This window comes from Arvicanthis niloticus, chromosome 22 (genome assembly GCF_011762505.2).
Source record: "Arvicanthis niloticus isolate mArvNil1 chromosome 22, mArvNil1.pat.X, whole genome shotgun sequence".
Taxonomy (NCBI): Eukaryota; Metazoa; Chordata; class Mammalia; order Rodentia; family Muridae; genus Arvicanthis; species Arvicanthis niloticus.
The window spans coordinates 29,316,630-29,340,943 of NC_133429.1; the positions used below are offsets into that span (position 1 = coordinate 29,316,630).

The 24,314-nt window shown below is 35.0% G+C and overlaps 1 protein-coding gene across 29 annotated transcripts in view; it reads left to right on the forward strand.

The window, feature by feature from the left end:
- Ppfia2 (PPFI scaffold protein A2) overlaps positions 1-24,314 on the forward strand; it is a 436,080-nt gene that overhangs the window by 403,267 nt on the left and 8,499 nt on the right. For 16 of the 29 annotated variants that reach the window (XM_076920120.1, XM_076920126.1, XM_076920128.1 and 13 more), the window contains 7 exons: positions 1,584-1,784; positions 8,413-8,475; positions 9,605-9,634; positions 11,147-11,340; positions 14,218-14,315; positions 19,866-20,041; positions 21,997-22,065. In XM_076920120.1, the coding sequence (XP_076776235.1) occupies positions 1,584-1,784; positions 8,413-8,475; positions 9,605-9,634; positions 11,147-11,340; positions 14,218-14,315; positions 19,866-20,041; positions 21,997-22,065 (831 nt within the window). The remainder of the gene's footprint in view (positions 1-1,583; positions 1,785-8,412; positions 8,476-9,604; positions 9,635-11,146; positions 11,341-14,217; positions 14,316-19,865; positions 20,042-21,996; positions 22,066-24,314) is intronic. The other 13 variants (XM_076920131.1, XM_076920132.1, XM_076920133.1 and 10 more) reach the window with 3 other exon arrangements.

A 24,314-nucleotide genomic window follows, 5' to 3' on the forward strand; every position in this document is an offset into this window, starting at 1 on the left:
AACCTATCCTGGGTGCAGAAATTGCTCAAATGCATTTCCTAATGTGACTCAACTGACAAATGGAATAAGTAAAGAGAACAGGCATGCTGAGCCTGTGAATGGGTGCCCATAACTCTTAGGCTCTTTCCCTCATCCTTGTCTGGACTGTCTATAAAAAAAAATGTAGACTGGGAGGGAGTCTACTGCTTTCCACATAAATTGTCTACATCAAAACTCTATAATGTCTCATCACAGATGACACATGTAAAAATTAATAAATAATATTTATGTAGTATTAACCAGAGTGGAAATTCAAGCACCTTAGAAGACAACTAGGAAACTAGGAAATTATTAGGAAACATAGAAGTAATATGATGCTGAGTTATCTTGAAAAGTTTGACTCTATGAAGCAAGAAAGATTGTTGATCGTCTGTCACCTCAAGTGTCCTTGTCAATATGAGGCTGATCCCTTGGTGCTTCCTCTTCTGGAACACAACATGGATTATATAATTCTTATACTACATCTTCATATCCTGTGTTTGATTTTAGCTATGACCCAAGCCACTTTGATTCAGATTTGGGATTCTGTTCATTGTCTCTTTCCCACTATAGACTTATTATTTTGTAAGCTATACAGAAAGAAAGGATGTCTGTATTAGTTATCTACCCTTGCATAATAAATTATCCTCAAACATGGATACAATATCTCACTAGTTTGATGGGTCAGATATAAGTATTTGAGTAGAAAATTTGGTTTGGCTAAAGTTTATGCTTTGGTCACAATCACAAGGCAAGCAATAATGGACCATGTCTCAATTCATGACAGACAAACTGTCTCTGCACCCAGAATTTAAAAGGAGAATTATAATGTAATTATTAAAGAGGGTCCAAACCACTTACCCAGTGGAATTTATAGATAGCTGTTCCTTTCATTACGTGTAGGAGAAATTTGATGCCTGTCCAGTTTAGCAATAAAACTATGTTTTAATTTCAAATGAATGCCTACCTAAATGTTGTTTGGAACATATACTCAGTGTCTTTATGTATATATATATATATATATATATATATATATATATATATATATAGTCAGAATTAATAAAATTTATCTCAGGGAGTTGTAGACAGCAAATAAATTTACATATCAAAGATAACCTTGAACACCCTGAAGATGCAAAAGACACTAAATAATGTGTTAGCTTTCCAGTTGGTGTGAAAAAAAAAAGTAACTAAAGCAACTAAAGAAAGAAAGTTTTGGCTCAGCTTTGTTGTTGTTGTTGTTGCTGAAACACTTTATTCAGAAGCTTGGGGAATGGTTGAAGTCCACGTTGTCTACTGTTCTGCGCAGGGCAGACCTTAGAGCTCTCCCGGTCACTAAGAGCTTGGCTCAGCTTTTGATGGTGCAACTAGCATATGAAATAGAAGGCTGGTGAGCGGGGTTAGAGAGGGCATAGGTATGAAGGAAAGTCTGCGAATCAGGTGATCCAATGGATCCTCATTCAAGAAAAATAGAATGTTGATGTTGTAAGGAAGATTCAACCATCACACATAAAGCACCACGGTTATTCTAAACTCTGTACTCTTTTTTTTTCCCAATACAACAGCTCTGGCTGGGCATGCCTGCCTGGTACGTGGCAGCATGCAGAGCCAACGTGAAGAGCGGTGCCATCATGTCAGCTTTATCGGACACTGAAATCCAGAGGGAGATTGGAATCAGCAACCCTCTGCATCGCTTAAAGCTCAGACTAGCCATCCAGGAGATGGTTTCCCTCACCAGCCCTTCAGCTCCTCCCACATCCCGTACTGTGAGTTAATGCGCGCCCCTCCTTCCCCTGATGCTGACCACACAGCTGTCTAACCCCACAGAGCAAAATGTGACAAGGCACATTTCAATGTCAGCATAAATTATTTTAAAGAGATGCAGCTAGATCCTCATTAACCTCACTGCTACTTTTAATCGGGTTTTCAGTTGAGGAGCTCTGACTCCTATCAGACTTGAAAGCTGCAACCAAGAAAGACGTTGGTGCTAGAATTTAGATGATTGTTCAGATTTTCCTCCCTAGCTAAAAGACCCCAAAGCTTGCTGTTTCTCAGAATCTCCTTTTCTTTTTAATCCGGCATCTTCTTGGGATTACCCCCAAAGCATCACAGGTTTCTGAAGATGCACTGCTTAATTTATTACTGATAGGAAAATTTCATGCTTAAAACAATCATATATGACTTGTTTTATAAATACAAGTTGGATTCCTCTTCTTCAAGGTGTGCATCGCATTTATAAATCCCTTTTATGATTGTATCCATAACATAGCATAAAAAAGAATATTACTAAAAATATAACATTCATAATGACAAATACAGTCATTGAGAAATAATAGTCTCAAATGTTTTATTCCACTATTGAGTAACTTTTTGCCCATAAATGTAGGGTATCTAGTGTGAACTAGATTTCTCCACTTCACATCTTAAACAATATAACAACACGTGAGAGAGTAAAATACAATTGATGAGGAAAGTGGCATTGCTTTATTCATTGCTGTAATGAGAAATCTTGGGGTCCAGGTTAGTTGAGACTGCTGGTCCTTTTAAAGCACATGCAACCCTTCCCAGGTTTACACAGAAGCAAGTTAAATTACAGATCAAAGATAAAAGTACATTAAGTTGTTTTAAAAAAGCAGACAAAATGGAGAATTCTTACAACATTCAGAAGTTACCTGGAGTTGGGGGTCAAAAGAATTTTGTTGTTTGCTGTTGTTCCTTCAAGATTCTTTCTACCCCCAGGATCATAAGACCTCGTCAACACACATTTCCATTATTAACCTATGTATGTAGCATCTCTGAAAAAAAATGTTCTATTAAATAACCTAAAATCTAGCTTTGTTTTCTACCATGCAGTGACTTGTGTGTACCTTTAAGGGTCTTTTAAAAATCATCCCATTTCTTACCTCATCTTTGACTAGACTAAACAATAATAATGTCAGTGCTTGCCACAGGTCTTAAATTGTCATCAGGTACATAGTAATTATTCTAAATTTTCATCTAAAGAATCATCATTGCAGATCCGAGTAATCTTTGAATGGGTAAAGTACTTGACATTTGAGCTTTAGGATAACAATTTCAATACTCAAACCCATGTCAAAAGCTGGGTGAGTTTGTTGGCCTGTCTGTAAGCCTGGTACTGGGAAGCAGAGATTCAAAGTGGAAGAGGAAGCCTAGTTAAACCTCTAACTTCCTAGTTCAAGCGAACATGCCTCATTGAGGTGGAACACCACCAAGAAAGACACAGAAGGTCTAATTCTGGTCTCTGTTTGGACATCTGTCGGGGTGTGTGTGTGTGTGGGTGTGTGTGTGTGTGTGCATGCGCACACGCACATGCACACACACACCCCACAATCATTTTGTCAAACATTCTTCTCAGTTATACAGAGGATATTAACTATTTATGGCTCTTTCAGCTACTTGTTGGGTCTTTCGGGGGGCAGTCATGATAGGTCCCTTTTTGTGAGCGTGACACAGCCTCAGTAATAGTGTCAGGGCTTGGGGCCTCTGCTTGAGCTGGATTCCACTTTTGATCTGTCACTGGACCTCCTTTTCCTCAGGCTTCTCTCTATTTTTGTTCTTGCAGTTCTTTCAAACAGGAACAATTATAGATCAGAGTTTTGACTGTGGAATGGCAACCCCTTTCTCACTTGATGCCTGTTTTTTTCTGCCGGAGGTGGGCTCTGCAAGTTCCCTCTCCCCACTGTAGAGCATTTCATCTAAGGTCCCTCCCTTACAATCCTGAGAGTGTCTCACCTCCCAGATCTCTGGTACATTCTGGAGGGTTCCCCCAACCTCCTACCTCCTGAGGTTGCCTGTTTCCATTGTTTCTGCTGGCCATTAGGTCTTCAGCCTTTTCTCCAATCCAATACCAGATCATTTCCCTCTTCCCCACCTGTCCCCTTTCGCACCTAGGTCCCTCCCTCTCTCCTTCCCCCCTTGTGATTGCTTTCTTCTCCCTTCCCAGTGGGACTGAGGCATCCTCACTTGAGCCTTACAGCTTGTTGATCTTTTTTAGTTCTGTGGATTGTATCATGGATGTTCTGTACCTTTTTGGCTAATATCCACTTATTAGTGAGTATATGCCATGCATGTCCTTTTGCGTGTGAGTTACCTCACTCAGGATGATATTCTCTAGTTCCATCCATTTGCCTGCAAAACTCAGAATGTCCTCATTCTTACAAGCTGAGTAGTACTCCATTGTGTAAATGAACCACATTTTCTGTATCAATTCTTCTGTTGTGGGACATCTGGGTTGTTTCCATCACACACAAGAGCACTATGAACATAGTAGAACGTGTGCCCCTATGTCATGGTGGAGCATCTTTTGGGTATATTCCCAAGAATAGTATTACTGGGTTTTCATGTAGATCTATTTCCAATTTCCTGAGGAACCTCCAGATTGATTTCCAGAGTAGTTGTACCAGTTTGCAATCCCACTAGCAGTGGAGGAGTGTTCCTCTTTCTCCACATCCTTGTCAACAAGTGTTGTCACCTAAGGATTTGATCTTACCCATTCTGATTGGAGGATAACTCCTAGGGTAAACCTTGGTCTTGCACACATATGCATACATATTAGCATGGTCACCTGTATGCCCACACACATGCACATCTTTAAGATTGGAGTTCTATAAGATTTAAATTGTAAATTTTAAGTTACTTTACTTTGTAATTTACTTGTAAGAGGAACAGTACTTCAGAATAATCCAGATATTAACAAATTTTACTTTGAGAAAGACACATTGTAGGAACATTCTGAGGTCTGGCTCTGACTTGACAGTCAGAAAACTAATTATATCTCCTGATTAACTTTCATGAGTTATTCTTTAAGTCAAGGTGATGTTTATTTTTATGTCACAACTCTTTCCATGATGATTTAGTTAGGTAGGGACCAGAATTCTTAACATCCTTTAGGATTTTTTTCCCAAGTCTCACTTAATAACATTCTGTAAGTATTCCCCCATATTCATTTAAAAGGGGGGGGGAAACAAAGTTTAAGGAGTTACTCAGTACCTCCTTAAAATGAAAATGAGTACTTCCTTAAGTCTAGCCCCATAACATCTTTCCCTCCTTAATCTAGTCTGCCCTTATGTGATGATTTAAACTTTTGCTATTTTTCCATTATGAAGTATATAATTTCAGTTCTGCTTAAAACATGGAGAATTTGACATTCAAAGGTATTTTGGCATCATTTTGGGAAATTACTGAAAAGTGGCAATACAGGAGGCTAAGCTTCCAACACTGTAGTTAGTGATGCACTTGTGACTTCATTAATCACCTGCTAGATGATGCTGGCTGCTAAGAAGGCTGTTAGTTTTTGTTCTGTGGATCACATATATTTGGGTATTGAGCATAAACTGCTTTGGTGGTGAGCTTCTCAGAGAGCCACAGATTCTTTGATGTTTGTCCTCATACTTGTGCAAAATACTCTTGGTATGTTCTTTACCCATGTTCTCAATGTCCAAGAGTCCTTTGGTTATTCATAGCTTCCTAGATAAGATGTCCTGCTCCTCTCTACAGTCTTGCACCTCTAAGTGTCATACAGTTAGATGAGAATTAAGTCCTCTATAGTGGGAGAACAAAGAAAGTAAATTGATTAATTTACTTGCTGGATGTAGGCTTGATTATTTAGTAAGACCTTAAACCATAGCTATTCTGGAATGGTAGTACATATATTTAATCTCAGCTCTAAGGAAACAGAGTTTGAGATCAGCCTAGAATACCTAATGAGTTCCCAGGTCAAGAAAGAATACAGAATAAGATATTGCAAACAAACAAACAAAAAAATCTGATACAAGCAACAATAACCCCAAACATCAACTTCTGTTTACCTGAAAGGACTGTATAGAAGATACATTTTGGGTTCATTCACACTGTTATAAGGCAAGAAATGTTCTTCAAGCTCAAAGCATCATGGGCTGGAGAAATTATTCAATGCTTAAGTGTGTTTATGTTATAGTATGAGTTTATGAATTATGATGCAAGCAATCAGGTAACAAGCCAAGCATCCTATACATGTTTGTAAACTCCACCAATGAAGTGAGCAGAAAGAAAAAAATCATTGGAACTTGATGGCTTCCAGTCTTGCTAAGAAGGCTCAAGCCTTATATTCAGGAAAAGAGCATGCCCCAACAAGAAATGACAGGAAGGGATAGAGGATGATTTCCAGCACCTTTTTCTGAACTTTGCAGATGTAGACAGGTGCTCCCACCTGCACACACACTGAAAATATGTTCATATAACACACCCACTCACACCCTGTCTCCTACACATGCACAAAAATAATTAATAAAAGAGCATTTTAAGAAGATACCTTCACATGAAATGCAACTTCTGAACATGCTACTTCTGGAAGTATGGCAATCACATTTTTGCACATTTTCCTATAATTATGTTCATTTTGTAAGTACAGATAAAAATACAACTCTAGCTTCTAGAATCATGCCAATCCCAGAATACTTTGCATGCTGACCAGTGCAGAATTTCAGAATACCTGTGAAATGGTTCTGAGCGATTAAGACATCAAACTGGTCAAGACCCTCAGGGAAAAGTAAGATCATCACTACTTGGAATCAGAATCAATAGAGAAGCTGCATAATTCAGTGTTAATGGGACGTTTGATGACACGAGTAGCTCTTGTATTCTAAATGTGTTTCATAAGAGGGTAATTTTATTTTATAGAAAAAATTGGCTTGGTATAAATTCTGAAGCTGTCAAGTTGGGTAATTTTGTGTATAGATATGACATCTAGCCTCTGTAAATTTTCTGATTTATTAGAATTATGAATCTTCACCATATAAATCTTTATAATAGAAATATGTTTGTACATGCCATTATATAGGATATATATGTATGTGTATGTGAATAATATGTGTGATTCACTGATACATAATTTTGTGAGATTTCTCTTATATAAAATAATACTTATTTTATTTCCTATATCATTATTTAAAATTATATCAAAATGCATTATTAATTTTTATAAAAAAATTTAAACATCGTACTAGGTAAATTATAGAAAATTCCATGACTAACATGATATTTTGGCATTTCATTTGCTGCTCCTTTGAAAACAAGGAACTAGAACGTTTCACGACTTGGAGGACTTTGCATACAGATTTTCTAGAAAAAAAAATTGTGAAATTTGATGTGAAGTGGTTTCAAATAGAAGGAACCTTAAATAATATCATGATTCCTATGTTAATAAGTAGATTTTTGATTCAAATTATTCACTGTATTGTATAGAGAGAGCTAATACCAAAGATTATTTTGTTACAAAAGAAAGGAGAGACTTCCTAAAAGAATAGTCCATTGTAGAAAAAGAATTTCAGTCTATTCTATTTTCTGCCATAGTATGGGTATGACTGGGAAAGCTCTTACCTTACATGCACAAGAAAAACATATTATAATGGAATCCTTGTTACCTTTTTGTTCCTGAAAAAAAGCAAGTTAGGGAAGAAAGAATTGACTCTGTCCTACTCTGTCTTTCAGAGAGACACAGGCCATCATGGTGGGGAAGACATGGCAGCAGGAAGGGAAACACGGTGGTAGAAACCAAAAGCCGACCAGCTGTGTCTATAGTCAGGAAGCACATGTACAAAAATGGATCCTGCCTGTAAAGCCTCAAAACATGGCCACTACAGTGACTCAGTTGTCCATTGAGGTTTTACTTCCTAAAGTTTCCACATCCTTCCTAAACATTGTCACCATTTAGAGATAGAGTTTTCAAACACTTGTACCCATGGAAGACATTTCCCATTCAAACCATGACAGATGGTACTGAGATACCTCTGAACAATAAGAATATGAATTTGTTAGTATTGGTGAGGCTAAGAAACTCCTTTTACTAAATGAACATTATCTAGAAAAAAAATGTTTCAGTTCTTTTATTTTCTCCATGAAGGAAAGGAAGGGCAAACTTATTGAATTCAAAAACCCACTCGATAAAGCTGATTTTGTATTTCAAACAGTCTTGGAGGTTTATAGCTCTTCTGTGACAGTCAATTTACCATTTCTTAGGACGCTGATGAATAAAAATATGGAAGTGAAATTCTCTTGATAACCACCTGGTATACTGAGTCATCATGTTAGAAGACAAAGTTGCTCATTTTACAAAATTGAACCTGATGGTCATGTTCTTTTAGAATGTGACGTTTTAACATGGCAATTTGAGATTCAGATTTGAAGAATTATTACAAAAATGAGTATCATAGCATGTCTCTATCCAATTAGTCCATTTAATAAAAATAAAGGGGGCTTTCAGCTAGCTTCTCATGATGCATGTGCAGATAAGAATCAATTTGCTATGTGTAATGCTGTTAACTGACAGAGGTGCCTTCTTTCCCTACCACGGTTCCCCTCCATGGATGACATTATTTCCTTTGGGGTCCTCATTAGCCTTCAGGCAATGTCTGGGTGACCCATGAAGAAATGGAAAATCTGGCAGCTCCAGCAAAAACGGTTAGTCTTCAAATCTACCTTGAATCTGAACTAAATTATTTTGCTGTTGAGAGAGAGAAGGGGGGTAGGGAGGGAGAGAAATTTATTTACTATACAGCAAAAGATGGGATGTATTTATGTAGTTAAACACAAGGATAACTGATGTTTTGTTTAGTGTTTATTTTAATTTGTTTGACAATTTAAAATGAAACAGTGTTAGATTGCTATTGCTTTATATCCTAAGGGTCTGTGAGTTGTTGTACACAAACAGTAATACATAATTTAGTAAAACTTAGAAACACTGGAAATGCTGGTAGTCAGTACCTCTTAGAACTGGGAATGGTCAAAGGAATATGGTTACTAAATTAATCTTTACCAGATGTAGAAAAACTTACATTGAATCTTCACTTTTAATGTGATAATATAGGTCCTTGGGCTATACTATCCTACATGTAGCCTTTTATAAAAAAATTATTGAAGTGTTATCTTCATTTGGTTTTACAAACACAGTTTTAAATTACTTTGAGGACTCTAGTCACCAGCTTTAAAAATGTTATGTTTTAAAGTTGTTCTTAATTGGAAGGATCAAATTTGGGCACAGCATGTATTTTACCTGTAGCCATTTCATTATAAACTATTTTCACTTTAATTCTCATTTAAAATTTTGATTATCTAGAATGGAATGCTGTAAAATTATCAATGCAGAGTCACATCCCAAATTGCATTTTAGTAGCATACTTTCTTCTGTTTTCTTGTTTGGCTGTTGCTGGATGTGTTTCTCCAAAAACTTTAACAGAAAGATACAGCTATTTTCTTCAATTCATTAATTTCTAATCTGTAACCTTTCTGAATTATATATTGAAACACGTAATCATAAGTGTGTACTAAATTTAAAAATGTATATAAATTTATAAATGACCAGTTTAAATTTTTCAAAACTCATAACCTCCCATATGTTTTATGTATATTTACATTAAAATTGATTAAAACTCTATTGTGTGTTCTTTATCTGGGAAATTGAATGGGTATAATATGCATATCTGCTTATGTCAAGATAATTAACATACTATATTAAAATTATGCTTCTGGTAGAATTTGAAATTAATTTATGTTTACCTGCTTTATTAATCACTTCCTGCTGCTAACCCAGAAAGAATCTGAGGAAGGAAGCTGGGCCCAGGTAGGACACTCATATGCTTTGAGATATAGTTAACTATTCAGATATAAACTGGGAAACAATTGTAGGTCATAATAATTGAAATAATCACTTGTCTTAGTAATGAGACTGATTATATTTAAGTCAATATCATACCTAATATTATCAGTGCATCTTTATATACCATAGGTCATGACTATCATTTCATAATTGGTATATATAACAAGGTTATTTTCTTTCTTCCTCTAACTTCAATTTCTTTTTAATATATGTAACTATGATATGTGATCATTCAAGTTGAATCTCAAGGGAAATTTTACAAAGACTTTTTTGGTGTCCTATAAGTTTTATGGTATCATGTGTAGTATTTGGGTGTGGGTCTGAGAGTGACAGGTGTTAACACAGCAAGGGTAAGGTGGGATCAACCCCAATCAGTAATATGATCACGAAAGACAGAAATTTATAATAAATAATCCTGTGTGTGCAAAAAAATAAATAACCAGTACATGTTTTCTTCAGCATTCTATAAGTTGGGTAACTGGGAAAATAAATTGAGAAAATAAATAAAATCCGGTTCCGTTATAAGAATCTTTATTTAAACATGCTATGCTATGTAATCAATTTTAAAACTAAACACAAATTTCATAATTTAAAAAACCACTCAGATTTTTCTGTATTTACATATTATAATTAGGACCATGGATTCATAGCACACTAAGTAGGTATCTCTCAAATAAATATCCTTTAAATAATAATAAATATTTTAAATTGGTATCCTTAAAATGAATTATCCTTTTATAAATTTTGGGTTTCATAAAGATGATTGACATGACATTTATTTTACTTGTTTTGAATACTATGTGGCTAGATCAGTTCTTACATTATAAAAGAGAATTAGATTATTTGTCTTAGTTTTTTTTTTTTATCATGTCTGCTTTATATACATAATCTAAATTTCTGGTTAAGGACTCTTCCAGGAACATAATGGAATACTGGATATACACTCGTTTTAAAAGCATAATTCTGACGCTGACTTAAGTGTCAGCGTGCTGGCTTTCACACTCACTGTTTTTTCTTTGTTAGTTTACAGAGGTTTTTGTTTCACATCAGACTTTGCTCTGACACAGGAGCATTGGCAATAGAAGCATTGATGAGAGAGAAATGGCACAATACTTTAAAATGAAAGAAATAAAAGAATTCTACCAGCACAGAAATGAAATCTTTAGGCTTAAAACCCATACCATATTTCTAGCTATATTTTTTCTATTAACAGGACACATATTTAGACAAAACTTACTATTTTAAGATATACAACAGTGTTAATTATTTTATTGGCAAATATTCTCAGAAATTGTGCAGTTTGTTTTCTGCTAAAGAAAATAAAATACATGTAGTTTAAGTATTTTCTCTGCTTTGTTAATACATAGTATCATGATATCATAGCAATGGCACTTCACTTATAATAATTGTTGACATCTTCCATTTACCATCTCATTTTATTGGTTAAGAAACTTGACTGCTATAAAACAATTCCAGTGTCCGGTTTTCCTACAGACCCTGGCTTATGGAGATATGAACCACGAGTGGATTGGAAATGAATGGCTTCCCAGCCTGGGGTTACCTCAATACAGAAGTTACTTTATGGAATGCTTGGTTGATGCAAGAATGTTAGATCACCTCACAAAAAAGGATCTTCGTGTCCATTTAAAAATGGTGGATAGTTTCCATCGGTAGGTTTTCCTCAAAGAATAATGAAAATAAAACCACAAACAATATCTAGCTCACACACACACACACACACACACAAATAAAACAATAGAAATAAAATGTTTACTGTTCACAAGGTTTGTGGAATCTATTTACAAGTTTTCAGACATACCACTGAAGGGTTTTCTAATGGAAAGTTATATTTATGATATATCCCTGAACTGGTTTTAAAAGTCAATATAAGGATTAGTCTTTTGAAGATTAGCTTCTTGAGTTCTTTATATATTTTGGATATTAGCTCTCTATCAAATGTGAGGTTAGTGAAGATTTTTTTCCCAATCTGTAGATTACCAATTTGTCCTATTGACTATTATATCCTTTGCCTTACAGAAGCTTTCCAGTTTCATGAGGTCCTGTTGATCAATTTTTGATCTTAGAGCCTGAGCCACTAGAGTTCTGTTTAAGAAATCCCATACCCTGTGACAATGAGTTTGAGGCTCTTTCCCACTTTCTTTCTATTAGATTCAATGTATCAGGTTTTTTGAGCCTTGATTTGCTTGGACTTGAACTTTATGCAAGGTGGCAATATGGATATATTTTCATTTTTTACATACTGACTGCCAGTTAGACCAGCACCATTTATTGAAGATGCTTTCTTTTTTTTCCAATGTGTATTTTTGAATTCTTTGTCAAAGATCAAGTGTCCATAAGAGTGTGATTTTATTTCTGGGTCTTCAATTCTATTCCACAGATTTTAAAAAAAGAGTAAGTCATATGATGTATAACTTTATTTTTTCTTGATTATATTTTTACTTTTTATTTTATATAAGAAAGTTATATATGGGGTAGAGAGATGGCTCAGTGATTAAGAGCACTTGTTCTTCTTGCAGAAGACCCAGATTCTATTCCCCACACCCATATTTTGGGTACCAAACATCAGTAAGTACAGTGTCTGATGCCCTCTTCTGACTGACCTCCATGGGTATCAAGCATGTACATGGTGCACATATGTGCTTTCAAAGCGAATAATCACATAAAATAAAATGAAAATTCATCTAAGAACAAAATTTTTTTATGAAGAATAACTCAATATTCATAGTTTCAGCATATAATGCTATATGGTTATAAACCATGTAATGTAAGAACACACTAGGAAAAAATAGAAAAAAATTCTTCTACAAAGCAGATAGTTATGTTTCTGATTTTTACATAATTGTTAATATTTTGGTTATAAGCATATTAGTTTTGAAAAACTACAATTGTTTTGTTTAAAAGCTGTAAATATGTGGGAAAGGAAGAAACATTTTATTTATGTTCTATCAGGTGTCAAATGGCTTATCATGAATTATACACTGTTTGTTAAATACTATGCTATAGCCTAGTAGTTTTTACTGTAGGTGGTGAAGGCTAAGGTCAAGGTATGGACAGGTCTGTTGTCTTTGGAGGACTCCCATCCTCCTGTGTGTCTATGTGTAAGGTCCCTCCTCTGTAAGTACACACTCCTACTATCTTTAACTTTCCAAATTATTTCTTCTTAGAAGAACAGATCAGGGTATACTTGGTGACTTCCTTCATGGTATTTCACTCTTAAGGGTCCAAACACAGTCACATTCTGGGCTACGTTAGTCAAAGCTTCTATATATACATTTAGGGAGACTTATGTTCATATTCCTTTTTCTAGGATTTCAGATGTTTGTGTCATATTGTTGTCAGTAAAATGTATACTATAGAAATGCATGTAGTATATATGTACAGACTGTCTAGGTTTGTTTGTTTCTGAATAATAATTATAAATCTACTGGTAAACAGTGGAGCAATCAATGATAGTCAACGATGTTTACGTTTAATTCCAGAAGCCATTTTGTTTTTCTATTCTATTCTTCTACAGCATTTTTTCTGATATTACTGAATGAATCATTACTAGCTCTAATTTTATTATTTATTCTCTCTGGAAATCTGTGAGGTTTTCTTTTCATAACTAATGTTGTGAGCCCTGTGTCCTGCATGCTATGTTATTATTATTCACCAAACAAACCAAAAATAACAAGTAGTCCTAATCCCATCATCCCTTCCTCCTCTGGACATTCCCCCAGTTGCATCTCACACACGGAATGAAGTCTTTCTTTGGCATACCTAGATTTTCGGATGCTATGGGATTTGCTCCGTAATTCCCAGGCTGGATTTCAGCTCTACAAGGTGTGCTTCAATATCACTACACCTTGGAAATATCATCCGGAGTACGGCAGTGCAATATATAATGTCGGTGTCCCCCTAAGAGCCCAACATTTCTTGTATCCTAGTCCACTGTGTGCATGAAGTTTTCTTTCCCATGGAACCCTTCCTGCACAGCCTCAGTATACTCTGGCTTGTTCTTTCTCACATGATTGTCTGTCTCTAGTGATGTGGCTATTTTCTCCTATTTGGAACTCTGCGTCACTACTAAATCACTCCTGTTTTATGTTTTTTTTTTTTATCAGCTAGAGAACTGATAATTTCTTATAAATTTATTTCTGTCTCCAAAGATGTACATTGAGTTCTTTGGGAAGAAGTAAAATATTAATTTGCTAAGTATACTGGAAAAAAATACTAAGTTGAAGAAAAGCACAAAATTGTCTGGATAAATATGTATAATTATGTATATGTATACACATGGATATGTGTGGAACTATGGACAATTATTTTCAAATCTATGGATAGCATGTTCCTCAAATAATTTATTTTTAAATATTTTATTTTTGAGATAATTATGTTTAATCCTTCCAATGGAAGGATGCAATTGTGAATGAAATTAATAAATATGCCCAACTAGAAGTAATGTACAGTTGACCATATTTAATAACAGAATATTTTTCCACCTATTGATTCAATTTAATATTCTTTTTTCTTCTTTATGGAAATAGAACAAGTTTACAGTATGGAATTATGTGCTTGAAAAGATTGAACTATGATAGAAAAGAACTAGAGAGAAGACGAGAAGCAAGTCAACATGAGATAAAAGGTAGCATGCCCTCCTTTAGTAATAAATGCCTTTCCTGTGGAGATTTGCACATCTCTATACTTAAACCTAAGGTGACCTATATGATGACATCATCAGAATGTATTTTACATTTTGTTCCAAGTGTTGTTGCTATTTTGTCTGCAATTATAACACAGAAAAGAATATTACCACATCAGAGGATTAATCATTTTGGGGATATACTTTTGACTTTCTGGAATTAAATTTATCTTGCTGAACTTACAAATTATGTATTCTGCCTATGTTAAAAATTGCTCTCAGTAGAACTTTTTGTCAAACTTTTAAACAAATGTTGTCATTATCATTCAGAAAACATAGTATTTCATTGCTACAGCAGTCTATCCTGGCTATTGCAGTTGAATTTAATTTCAGCCCTCAAATATTTCTCATAAATAGTTATAAAAATATATTGCATATTTATGTAGAAATTCTATAAATATTTTCCCTCTGAAGTTTACCAGCCCACTAATAATTTTAATTGTGAACTGTGTTACCAGTTACCAAGGTTAGCTGTTGCAATCATTCTGTGTACAAAGACAGTCACGGTTGCAGATGCATTTGAAAAGGACTGTATTTAATAATTAACCATTCTATTATTCAGTTTTGAATGACTATAACAAAATATGCAAGGTAAGCTATCTTGCAAAAGAAAAGATGAGTCTCTCAGTTTGGGAGGCCAAAGATCCACACAGCATAGCACAGACTTTTGTGGGCCATCTCATTTGCCCTTATAAACTCATGGTGGCTAACAATGGAGAAGCAAACAGGGGTTATAAACAATTACATTGCCAGATAATATTCTGAATCTTACCAGACTCAGTCATTTAAACCACCCTCTTATAAAAATTAGCAAGAGATCCACAAGAATTGCATTACTCCCTCAAGGATTCCACACTAATGTCACTATATACTATTGCATAATCACCAGCATCTAACACAGGAAAATCTGGGGACACTGTCATATCAAACTACTTGTTCATCATAATATAGAGGAGAGAAGATGATTTAAAAGCCAGTATGCTAGATTTTCACTAGTTGAAGACCATTAGATCTTTCTAATTGTAAAAGGAAAACAAGTGGACACATGCCTCTGTTTTTAATAAACAATTTTAATCTGTGCATATGTTTTAAAATAGGAAAAATCGTCGTTAACTGTGTCTAAACATTTTTGAAAAATATTGTCTTGGTGTTCCTATTGCTATGATGAAACATCACAGCCAATAATGAAGTTTAAGACGAAAGCTTTTATTTGGCTTGCAAAATTCATATTTTCATCACTGAAGGAAATCAGCACTGTTACTGAAACAGGGTACGAGCTTAGAGGCATGAGGCCCTGTACAGAGGCCATTGAGGGTTGCTGCTTACTGTCTTGCTCCTCATGGCCTGCTCAGACTGCATCCTTAAAGAAGGACCACTGGCCCAGGGATGGAAAGACTCACAATGGGCCAGGCCTGTCCCTACCCCAATTGCTAATTAAGAAAAGTGCCAACAACCTGATCTTATTGCAGCCATTTTTAAATTGAACTTTCTTCCTCTGAGATGATTTTAGCTTGTATCAAGTTGACATTAAATATCCAACACAGATATGAAATTATTTATCAGTTTTATTCTCATTTCCTGTGACCGAGGAATTGACACTTGCAAGCATTTCATCATATTGAGTGGGTTAGTCTATGCTACATTAACCACTTACACTTGGTACAACTTTCTTTTTATCTTAATTTTCTTTGGGGCATATTTTACATACAAACATGATGTGCATGGCAGACATCTCTCTTCCTATATTAAAATTTAACACTGTTGTACTTCTATTTACAATTACCTGTCTCAGGCTTCCCTTACATTTATTTCTGTAAACTTCAGAAAATTTATCTCTAGTCATTTTGAGCATTATATTACTTCTAGAAAGCTGTACTTGAGTGCTGTGATGTGAGTAGATAAACACACAATTGGTTTCTTCTAAACTTCATTTAGCTTGCTACCAAGAAACAAGAATATATTTTCTCTTTTTCAAAATCAAGTTCTTTGTTTTTCCTTTATTTTTTCGACCCCAGGAAATTGTAGGTTGTTCAAAATGTATTGCTTGACAGTTGAATTCAAATTTGGGAACTAATGGACTGAGGACAGACCCTATAAAGAAATGTGTTTGACCTAACAAAAGATGTTTTTGTTTCATGAGCAGATTTTGCCCGTGGGATACCACTTTCTAGTGTGCTTCCTGAAGTATTTTTCCCAGTTAGATTTCGTTTTGCCTGTTCACAGTACATGAACTTCTTTTCAGCTGGATCAATCTGAAAGAGAAGAATTACTCATTTGGCCCAGCGGCAAAAGTTCTATTTGGCAGTTGCTACTTAGGCTGGAGCCCTGAGAAAAAGCTGCCCTGATTCACTGTGATTACATACAAACAGCCACCTATGATAAGTGGCTGTGAGTGAGAGCATAAATAGCCTTTGCTTCCAACAATTGATCTGATGGCATTTAGAAAAATAGCTCTCAACTCTGACTAGACTTCTCTGTTATTATCGGAAGTTCTAATTAACCTCGACATTAGAAAACGGGTTTCTGATGGGAGGAAGGTGTTGAGAGTGTACTTTTAGTTTGTTGCTAAGAAACAGTTGACATTGATCTCCAGCCATTTGTTGTTCAGGCCAAGAGGATTCGTGTTAAGTATAAATGTCAGGGTATAATTTTGCCATGAAAGATATTTATAATATTATAGTTACTATGATGCTGTTCTGAATAAGGAAAGTTATAATTAGAACTTATTTGTCTTAATCTCATAAATGTGTTATTTCATTTAATTATTTTTAACTATATGTATGATGGGAATTCTGCCTGCTATATAACTGCAGAAAAATCCCATTAAGTCTTAGACTATCAAACATGAACAAGCAAGTTTATGTACACATCTGCATCTACATAATGTGAAGTTAAAACTGGTTATTTATTGTCAATTTTGATGAACATTTATCACTTTAGTATTAAAAAATCCCTATGCACTTACTAAAATATAAATAGTTGAACTAGTAGTATAAAATGTCCACATTACTCAGTGCAGGTAATCAATAGTTAGGAATCTATAAGTACACTATAGTAAAGGCAGAGTCAATAAAATTTTAGGAAAACAGGATCTGAGACAAATTTAAAATGAAAAATAAATATTTAAAAAATTAGACAAAAAACTGTGAAGATAATACAAATTGTAGCATGGATAAAAAAACAAACGATGTATTAGTAAAATTATTATTACTCCTGCATTTAATAATGTCTAGAGGGCTTTGATTTTTACAAAGAATTACAGCAAATAACTGAAATGCTTCAGTGATTGTAGTGGGGCAAAAGAAATTAAATGATTAAGATCTTTGCATTATCTAGAAAATAATATAAGGGCTGAGATATAGAAGGCTTTATAAGTTAAGAATGTGAAGTTTAAGTTTTCTTATGACATGTGGCAGAATAATATAAACTGGAAGTACTATACTAAGGAGTTAGAATAAAATTTAAAAATATATACAATTATAAAGTGGTAAGAAAATGTAAGCTAAGACAAGGATAATGACAGTAGATTTACATTGAGATATCTGAGTAATAATATAAAATATATTACTAACTGAAGTGTTCAAAACAGAAATTAAAAATCAAAATAGACATGGTATGAATAAAAGATACACTATAATATAAGAGCATTAAGACTCAGAAGCAATGGAGAAACACATATAAGTATCAGTCAGAGCTAATGCAGGCTATTGAGACCTATGACTGAGAAAATAAATAGTGCTATTGTATAGGACAGTGGTATCATTTTGAGTAAAAGTAACTTTTTTTTTTTTTGGCCAGATGTGATTATCTCAGAGGCTTAGTAAGTTCACTATTTCTAGATCTTTCTGAATTTTAACATACTGATTCATCTCAGATGTTCTTGGAGGCTCATACTCCTCTCCAAGCTAACTGATTCAAACCAGTTTCCCTCAGGTTCTCCATGTACTGTTCTGCTTGGTCTCAAACTAACTCTAGCAGTCTGTTCTAATCTTCTGGCTCCTCATTCTCTTTTTTGTTCTATCTTACCTTGTCTCACTTGTTCTCTCTGCAACCTATCTACAAAATTGTCCTGGTAAAAACTCCCTCTTAACTCCACAAACTGAACTGACAGAAACAACTCTACCCAACAGCACTCCTTCCTGACTGTTCTCATAAAAGTTGGCCACATGCTATCTCTGATTTATTTTGTCAAATCTTTCTCTGATTCATCACTTTGTCTGCCCCTCAATTAGACATAAATCTTAAACATGGCATCTTCCTTCCACAAACTAAACCTATGTTCATTGTTAGGGATAAAAGAAGTATACTAAGGAAGTCTCTGTGTTCCAGCCAGATGACACTGCACTCCAGGGTGTATCTGCATTCCAGCAGGATCATATAGATCCAGGAAGTCTTTGAATGTGATCTCTTGCCATTGCAGCCATGCTATGCTGCTGGATTAAAATTCCTCTACACTTTTGTTTATGCATGAGAAAACCCATACTAATGACAAATAAGTAAGCTAGAACAAGTTAATAAAAGTTTTGCAAACTGTAACTATGTAAATATACGCATATATACATATATTTAAGTATAAATTTTACTCAGAAAGAAAAATATTTATAGATATACAGCTTTCAGTTTCACACTAGAAAACGCTTTAATCTTTTGCCTACAAGTAAAGAAAATCTTTTATTTTTTTCTTATCTAATCTTTAATTCTTTATATGTTCTTTGTATAACACATTATGGTCTATATATGATTTTATAGATTTTATGCATCATTCTGCTGATTCATAAAGGAAACATAGGATAATAACAGTGAATAAAATCTTTTTTCAGGTTTCGCCTCAAACACCCACACAAGGCGTTTACTCTCAAGGTTTTATTTTAGGAAGTTAATGTTAAAAATGTTTTCAACTTCATTAAAATGCTTTTAAACAAAGAAAAATCAACTTTGTGGTGGGCGTCAAAGTGCATTTCAATTTTTTTCATTAATACATTATTGGAAAAAAATAGTGACTTAATATCAAATTGTCAATGTACTTTGTTTATTATGCTGCTATTATGTTTTAAATGTAATTTCAGTAAGAGAATGGGATTTTCTAATTATATGCAATATTGAAGTCTTAGTTAATCCTTTCAAACGAAGAAGGGCATTAAATGAGGAGGAGGAGAAAAGGAAGGCGGGGAGAAGGAGAACTATCTCCATCTGGTGGCAAAACACACAACTGCAGTTAGACCCTGGGGTCCTCATTTTAAAGAATCAACACTTTCAGTATGATACTTATGCTGTCATTTCAGTAACAATAAGCATCCTAAAACTACCAACTTATTGCAGTATTTATTACATCAAAAGTTGACGATTAGAAGAACAGTACTTCATGTAACAGAAAGGAACCAGCATCTCTACAGCTCAGAGAGATCAGCACACATGTGACTCGGCCAAACACCAGTGCTCATTGCAGCTAGGAAGTATTGTATCTTGACATGCTATGTGTGTCTCTTTTTCTAGATGTTTTAGTGTGGAGCAATGATCGAGTTATTCGCTGGATACAAGCGATTGGACTTCGGGAATATGCAAATAACATTCTTGAGAGTGGAGTGCATGGCTCACTTATAGCCCTGGATGAGAACTTTGACTACAGCAGCTTAGCTCTACTGCTGCAGATTCCAACACAGAACACCCAGGCAAGCATGCTTCTTTGTGCTACATTTCACAAGGTCTTGGTTAATAACAAATGAAACATTTAGTTAAGTGTAGGGCTGCGCATGTACTCTTGTTTTTTATTAAATTTATCTTATTTAGCACATATAAACATAGTAATGTGTAAAATAAGATAATGTGATATATATGCATATATGTTTAACAGAGTACTGTTTCAATTCAATTAGACATATATAGTGTACAAACATCATGACCAAAAAGCAAGTTGGGGAGGAAAGGGTTTATTCAGCTTAAATGTCCACATTGTTGTTCATCACCGAAGGAAGGCAGAACAGAAACTCAAGCAGGTCAGAAAGCAGGAGTTGTTGCAGAGGCCATGGAGGGATGTTACTTAGTGACTTGCTTCCCCTGGCTTGCTCAGCTTGCTTTCTTATAGAACCCAAGACTACCAGCCCAGGGATGGCACCACCCACAATGGGGCCTTCCCACCCTTGATCACTAATTGAGAAAATGCCTTACAGCTGGATCTCATGGAGGCATTTCCTCAAGGGAGAATCCTTTCTCTGTGATAACTCCAGCTTGTGTCAAGTTGACACACAAAACCAGCTAGTACATATAATTTCTCATACATTTTCATTTTACTATGGTAAAAACTTTCAAACCAGCCAGGCATGGTGGCACGTACATTAATCCTTGTACTCAAGAAAAAGAACAGGCAGATCTTGCCTTTAAGCCAAGCCTTGTCTAATCAGTGACTTCTAAGCCAGCCAGGGCTATAGATAAGATCTGTCAGAAAGAAATTAGAATATTTCTTCTAGCTTTAGTATTGCAAAATGTATTATGCAATTGTCCTGATTCTCTGCTCCCTTCTGACTTTGTGCCCACTGAGTACCTTTCCTTCAGTCCGTCTTCTCTCTACTCTTAACCAAAGGCCTATGTTCAAATTCTGTGAGTTCAAATTCTGTGAGTTCAAATTTGACATTTGCCTGAGATTTTGTGCATATATCTCTCTGCACCTTGCTTGTCCCATTTCATATAGTCATGATTTGTTTCTGATACTGTAATTTTAATTATAAGGTAATGAACTGCTATCTAAACACAATCTTAAAATTAGAAAAGCAGAGACTTTGAGTTTGTGTGGTATAACCTCCTACCTGAATACCATGCATCCCCAATGCAACGTCTGTGAGTGACGGCCAGCAGTCTCTGCCTCTCTAAGGGAGAGTCCTTCTCTAATATCTAATTATAATATAATATAATATAATATAATATCTAATTATACTTACTTTAACTGAGTGTTCCAGTGATCCCTAAATCTGGGGAGTTGTATGATTCAGCAGAGTTCCACACAAGTTAAAAATGCCTCCAATCTGCTTTACAGCCCATAAAATAACATTTTAAGAGCTACAGCACAGGAAACCTTAAATATGTGAAGCTTAAACTGGGCATGGTGCTGAGCTGCATGCTAATCATTCTATCAATTCGGTGGCTGAGGCAGGGGGGACAACTAGTTCAAAGCAAGTCTGGGGTAGAGTCTTCAATTTATCTCAAAAAAAAAAAAAGTAAGAGAAGAAAAGAGAAAAACCAACTAAACAAGCAAACAAACAGCACAAAAAAAATCTAGTTTCAATTTTTGAACTACTATTAAGCTTGCTAAAATCCAATGCAAAGTAACTTTATTCCGTGTTTAATATTTTTAAGTTTAAATGAGATACTCAATTGAAATAAAATAAACATTTGAAGTAAAAGCTTCTTGGCTATAGCCATTCTTACAAGGGTATATCTCTACAGTCTACACAACACAAGAAGAACAACAACAACAAAAAATCAACAGCAAAACAGAGGAGTATAAAAACTTAAGACTTTAAAACTAAAGCGTGTTTTATAACACATCTTCATATAAATAAAACTTTTATGGTTTTCTTTTTTTTTATAAAATGTAACTTCAGTGACAGTATGTTTTACTTGATGTTAACAGGCAAGGCAGATTCTTGAACGTGAGTACAATAACCTCTTGGCCCTGGGAACTGAGCGGCGACTGGATGAAGTAAGTTGTTACCTCTCATTCCGAATTATCTTAAAATGGCCTCCCAGAGAAAAATGCACTGATTGACTGTCCAGTACAAAATAGTCAAACCTGAAATCATAGATATAAGTACCAACATAGAGACTCACCAGCTTATATGTAGGAATCCATATGTACACACATAGATGAATATAATAACAATTAATGGATAAAAATGCCATGTATTTGAAAGAGACTGAAGAAGGGTATTAGGAAGGTTTAGAAGCAGTAACAAAGAAATATAATTTTCTTTATAATCTCAAAAATAATGAGGAAGCCATGAATTTGAGAGTTATAACACTGGAGGGGTTGTGGGTTAAAAAAAAAAAAGGTAGAGAAATGATGTGATTATATTTTAACATGTAAAGATGTTCCCGAGAGCAAACAGGAAGAATGACAACACATCTGTGCTTTGGAGGAACCATGCTTGCCAATGAGGAAGCTCTAAGTGTAGCATCTAGAAAGCTTTTCTCTTGTTCCTTAATTTTAAGTTATATTTCCTAGATTTGACTTTTTATTTAGGAGTAAGATTCATGAATGTTCTTACTTTGATATTTGGACATTGAAAAGTAACTTAAAGTAAGAGTGTGTGTGTGTGTGTGTGTGTACCATAAGATTTCAAGAAACAGATTTTTTTATTACAAACAATTAATATACTAGATATACTAGTATTGATAAGTTGACTTTTAAAAAATGGAATATGCTTATTTTCTCAACCTCATTACATCTTCAAAAACAACTTCAGAGTATTAAAGTGGAAAAAATTGTTTCAATTGAATTGGGAAAATTGTATAGTTTTATATGGAGATGCTGCATTTTCTTCAAAATAGAGAACATCTTAAAAATTATTGGCTATGATGGTTAAATAAAACCAAGAAGCCCAGAGCATAGTAAACACACACTTAAATGATTTGGAGAACAAGGACTATGTAAGAAGATGCCTGAAATGTTTGAATGCAATGAAGATTTACAATCTCTATGATTGAAAGATGCTTAAGGCCGGGCGGTGGTGGCGCATGCCTTTAATCCCAGCACTTGGGAGGCAGAGGCAGGTGGACATTTTTTTAAGTAAGATATTTTTATGGAAGAATTATAAAAATGAAATCTTGGGATAGAAAACAGTCTTATATAATTCCTGTGGAAAGTATGGATGCTCCTTAACCATAAAAGCAGCTGTTGAAAATATATTTTATTCTGAAAATGTGTGTAGATCAGTGAGGGGGTGAACCTAAAAAATGCAAGATCTTATGCCAATCCAGTTCCACAGAGATGCATCAAACTATAGTTAACTTGAAATATCAGAAAATATAGCAATAATCCTATATCTAAATGAACAAGGCAGATGAGCTTGCTGTTATAAACCCATGTCATCTTGTGAAAAAATAACTTGAGAACCTTATAAATATAATCCTAACCAACTCCTAGAATAATAATCTTGCCCAAACAGGATTATGTATAAATTTCTAAAACACAGTTAAAATGCTAATTAGGTAGCTTAGCCAGTAAGTGCTTGTCATTCCAGCATGGAGAATTAAATTTAGATTTCCATTACCAATACATAAGACCAGGTAAGATACACATCTATGGTTTCTTGCATTGGGTAGCTGAGACAAATGGATGGCTGGAGTTTGCCAGCCAAACTAGTTGAGTCAATAATCTTCAGGTATAGTGAGAATATCTACCATAAAATAAATAAATAAATAAGATTAGTGATAAAAAAAATCCAGCCTTCATGCACAAGTATACATGTATATGTGCAAACACACACACATGCACCATACCCATGTACACACACAGAGTAACAAACTGCTGGTCCCTGTGGCTGCAATGCAGGGAAGTCCTTCATGAAGGCTACAAGTTGGCAGGCCCCAATAACATGAGAAAGTCTGGGGTTCCAAGATATTTACTGACATGTTGGATGGTAGTTGAATCTAGATGTACACCCCCATTTAAGCCAGGGGGAACCTGACTTAAATAGGGAGGGAGAAGGAAGGAGGAACTGGGAAAAGAATACTTAGCTACACCTCCTGGCCTTTAGGTAACTCATTAATATGGAAATCTCTTGAGGCTGAAGCCTGTAGTCACACCCTCTAGCTGTGGAGGAGCTGGTGGGAGCATTGCCTTACATGACTGACTGGTGCAGATCAAATGGAGGTCTTAGACCGCATGTCAGGACCCTGGGTTCTGATGGTGCAGCCGAAAACCTGCCATTGCCCCATTGGGATTGGAGT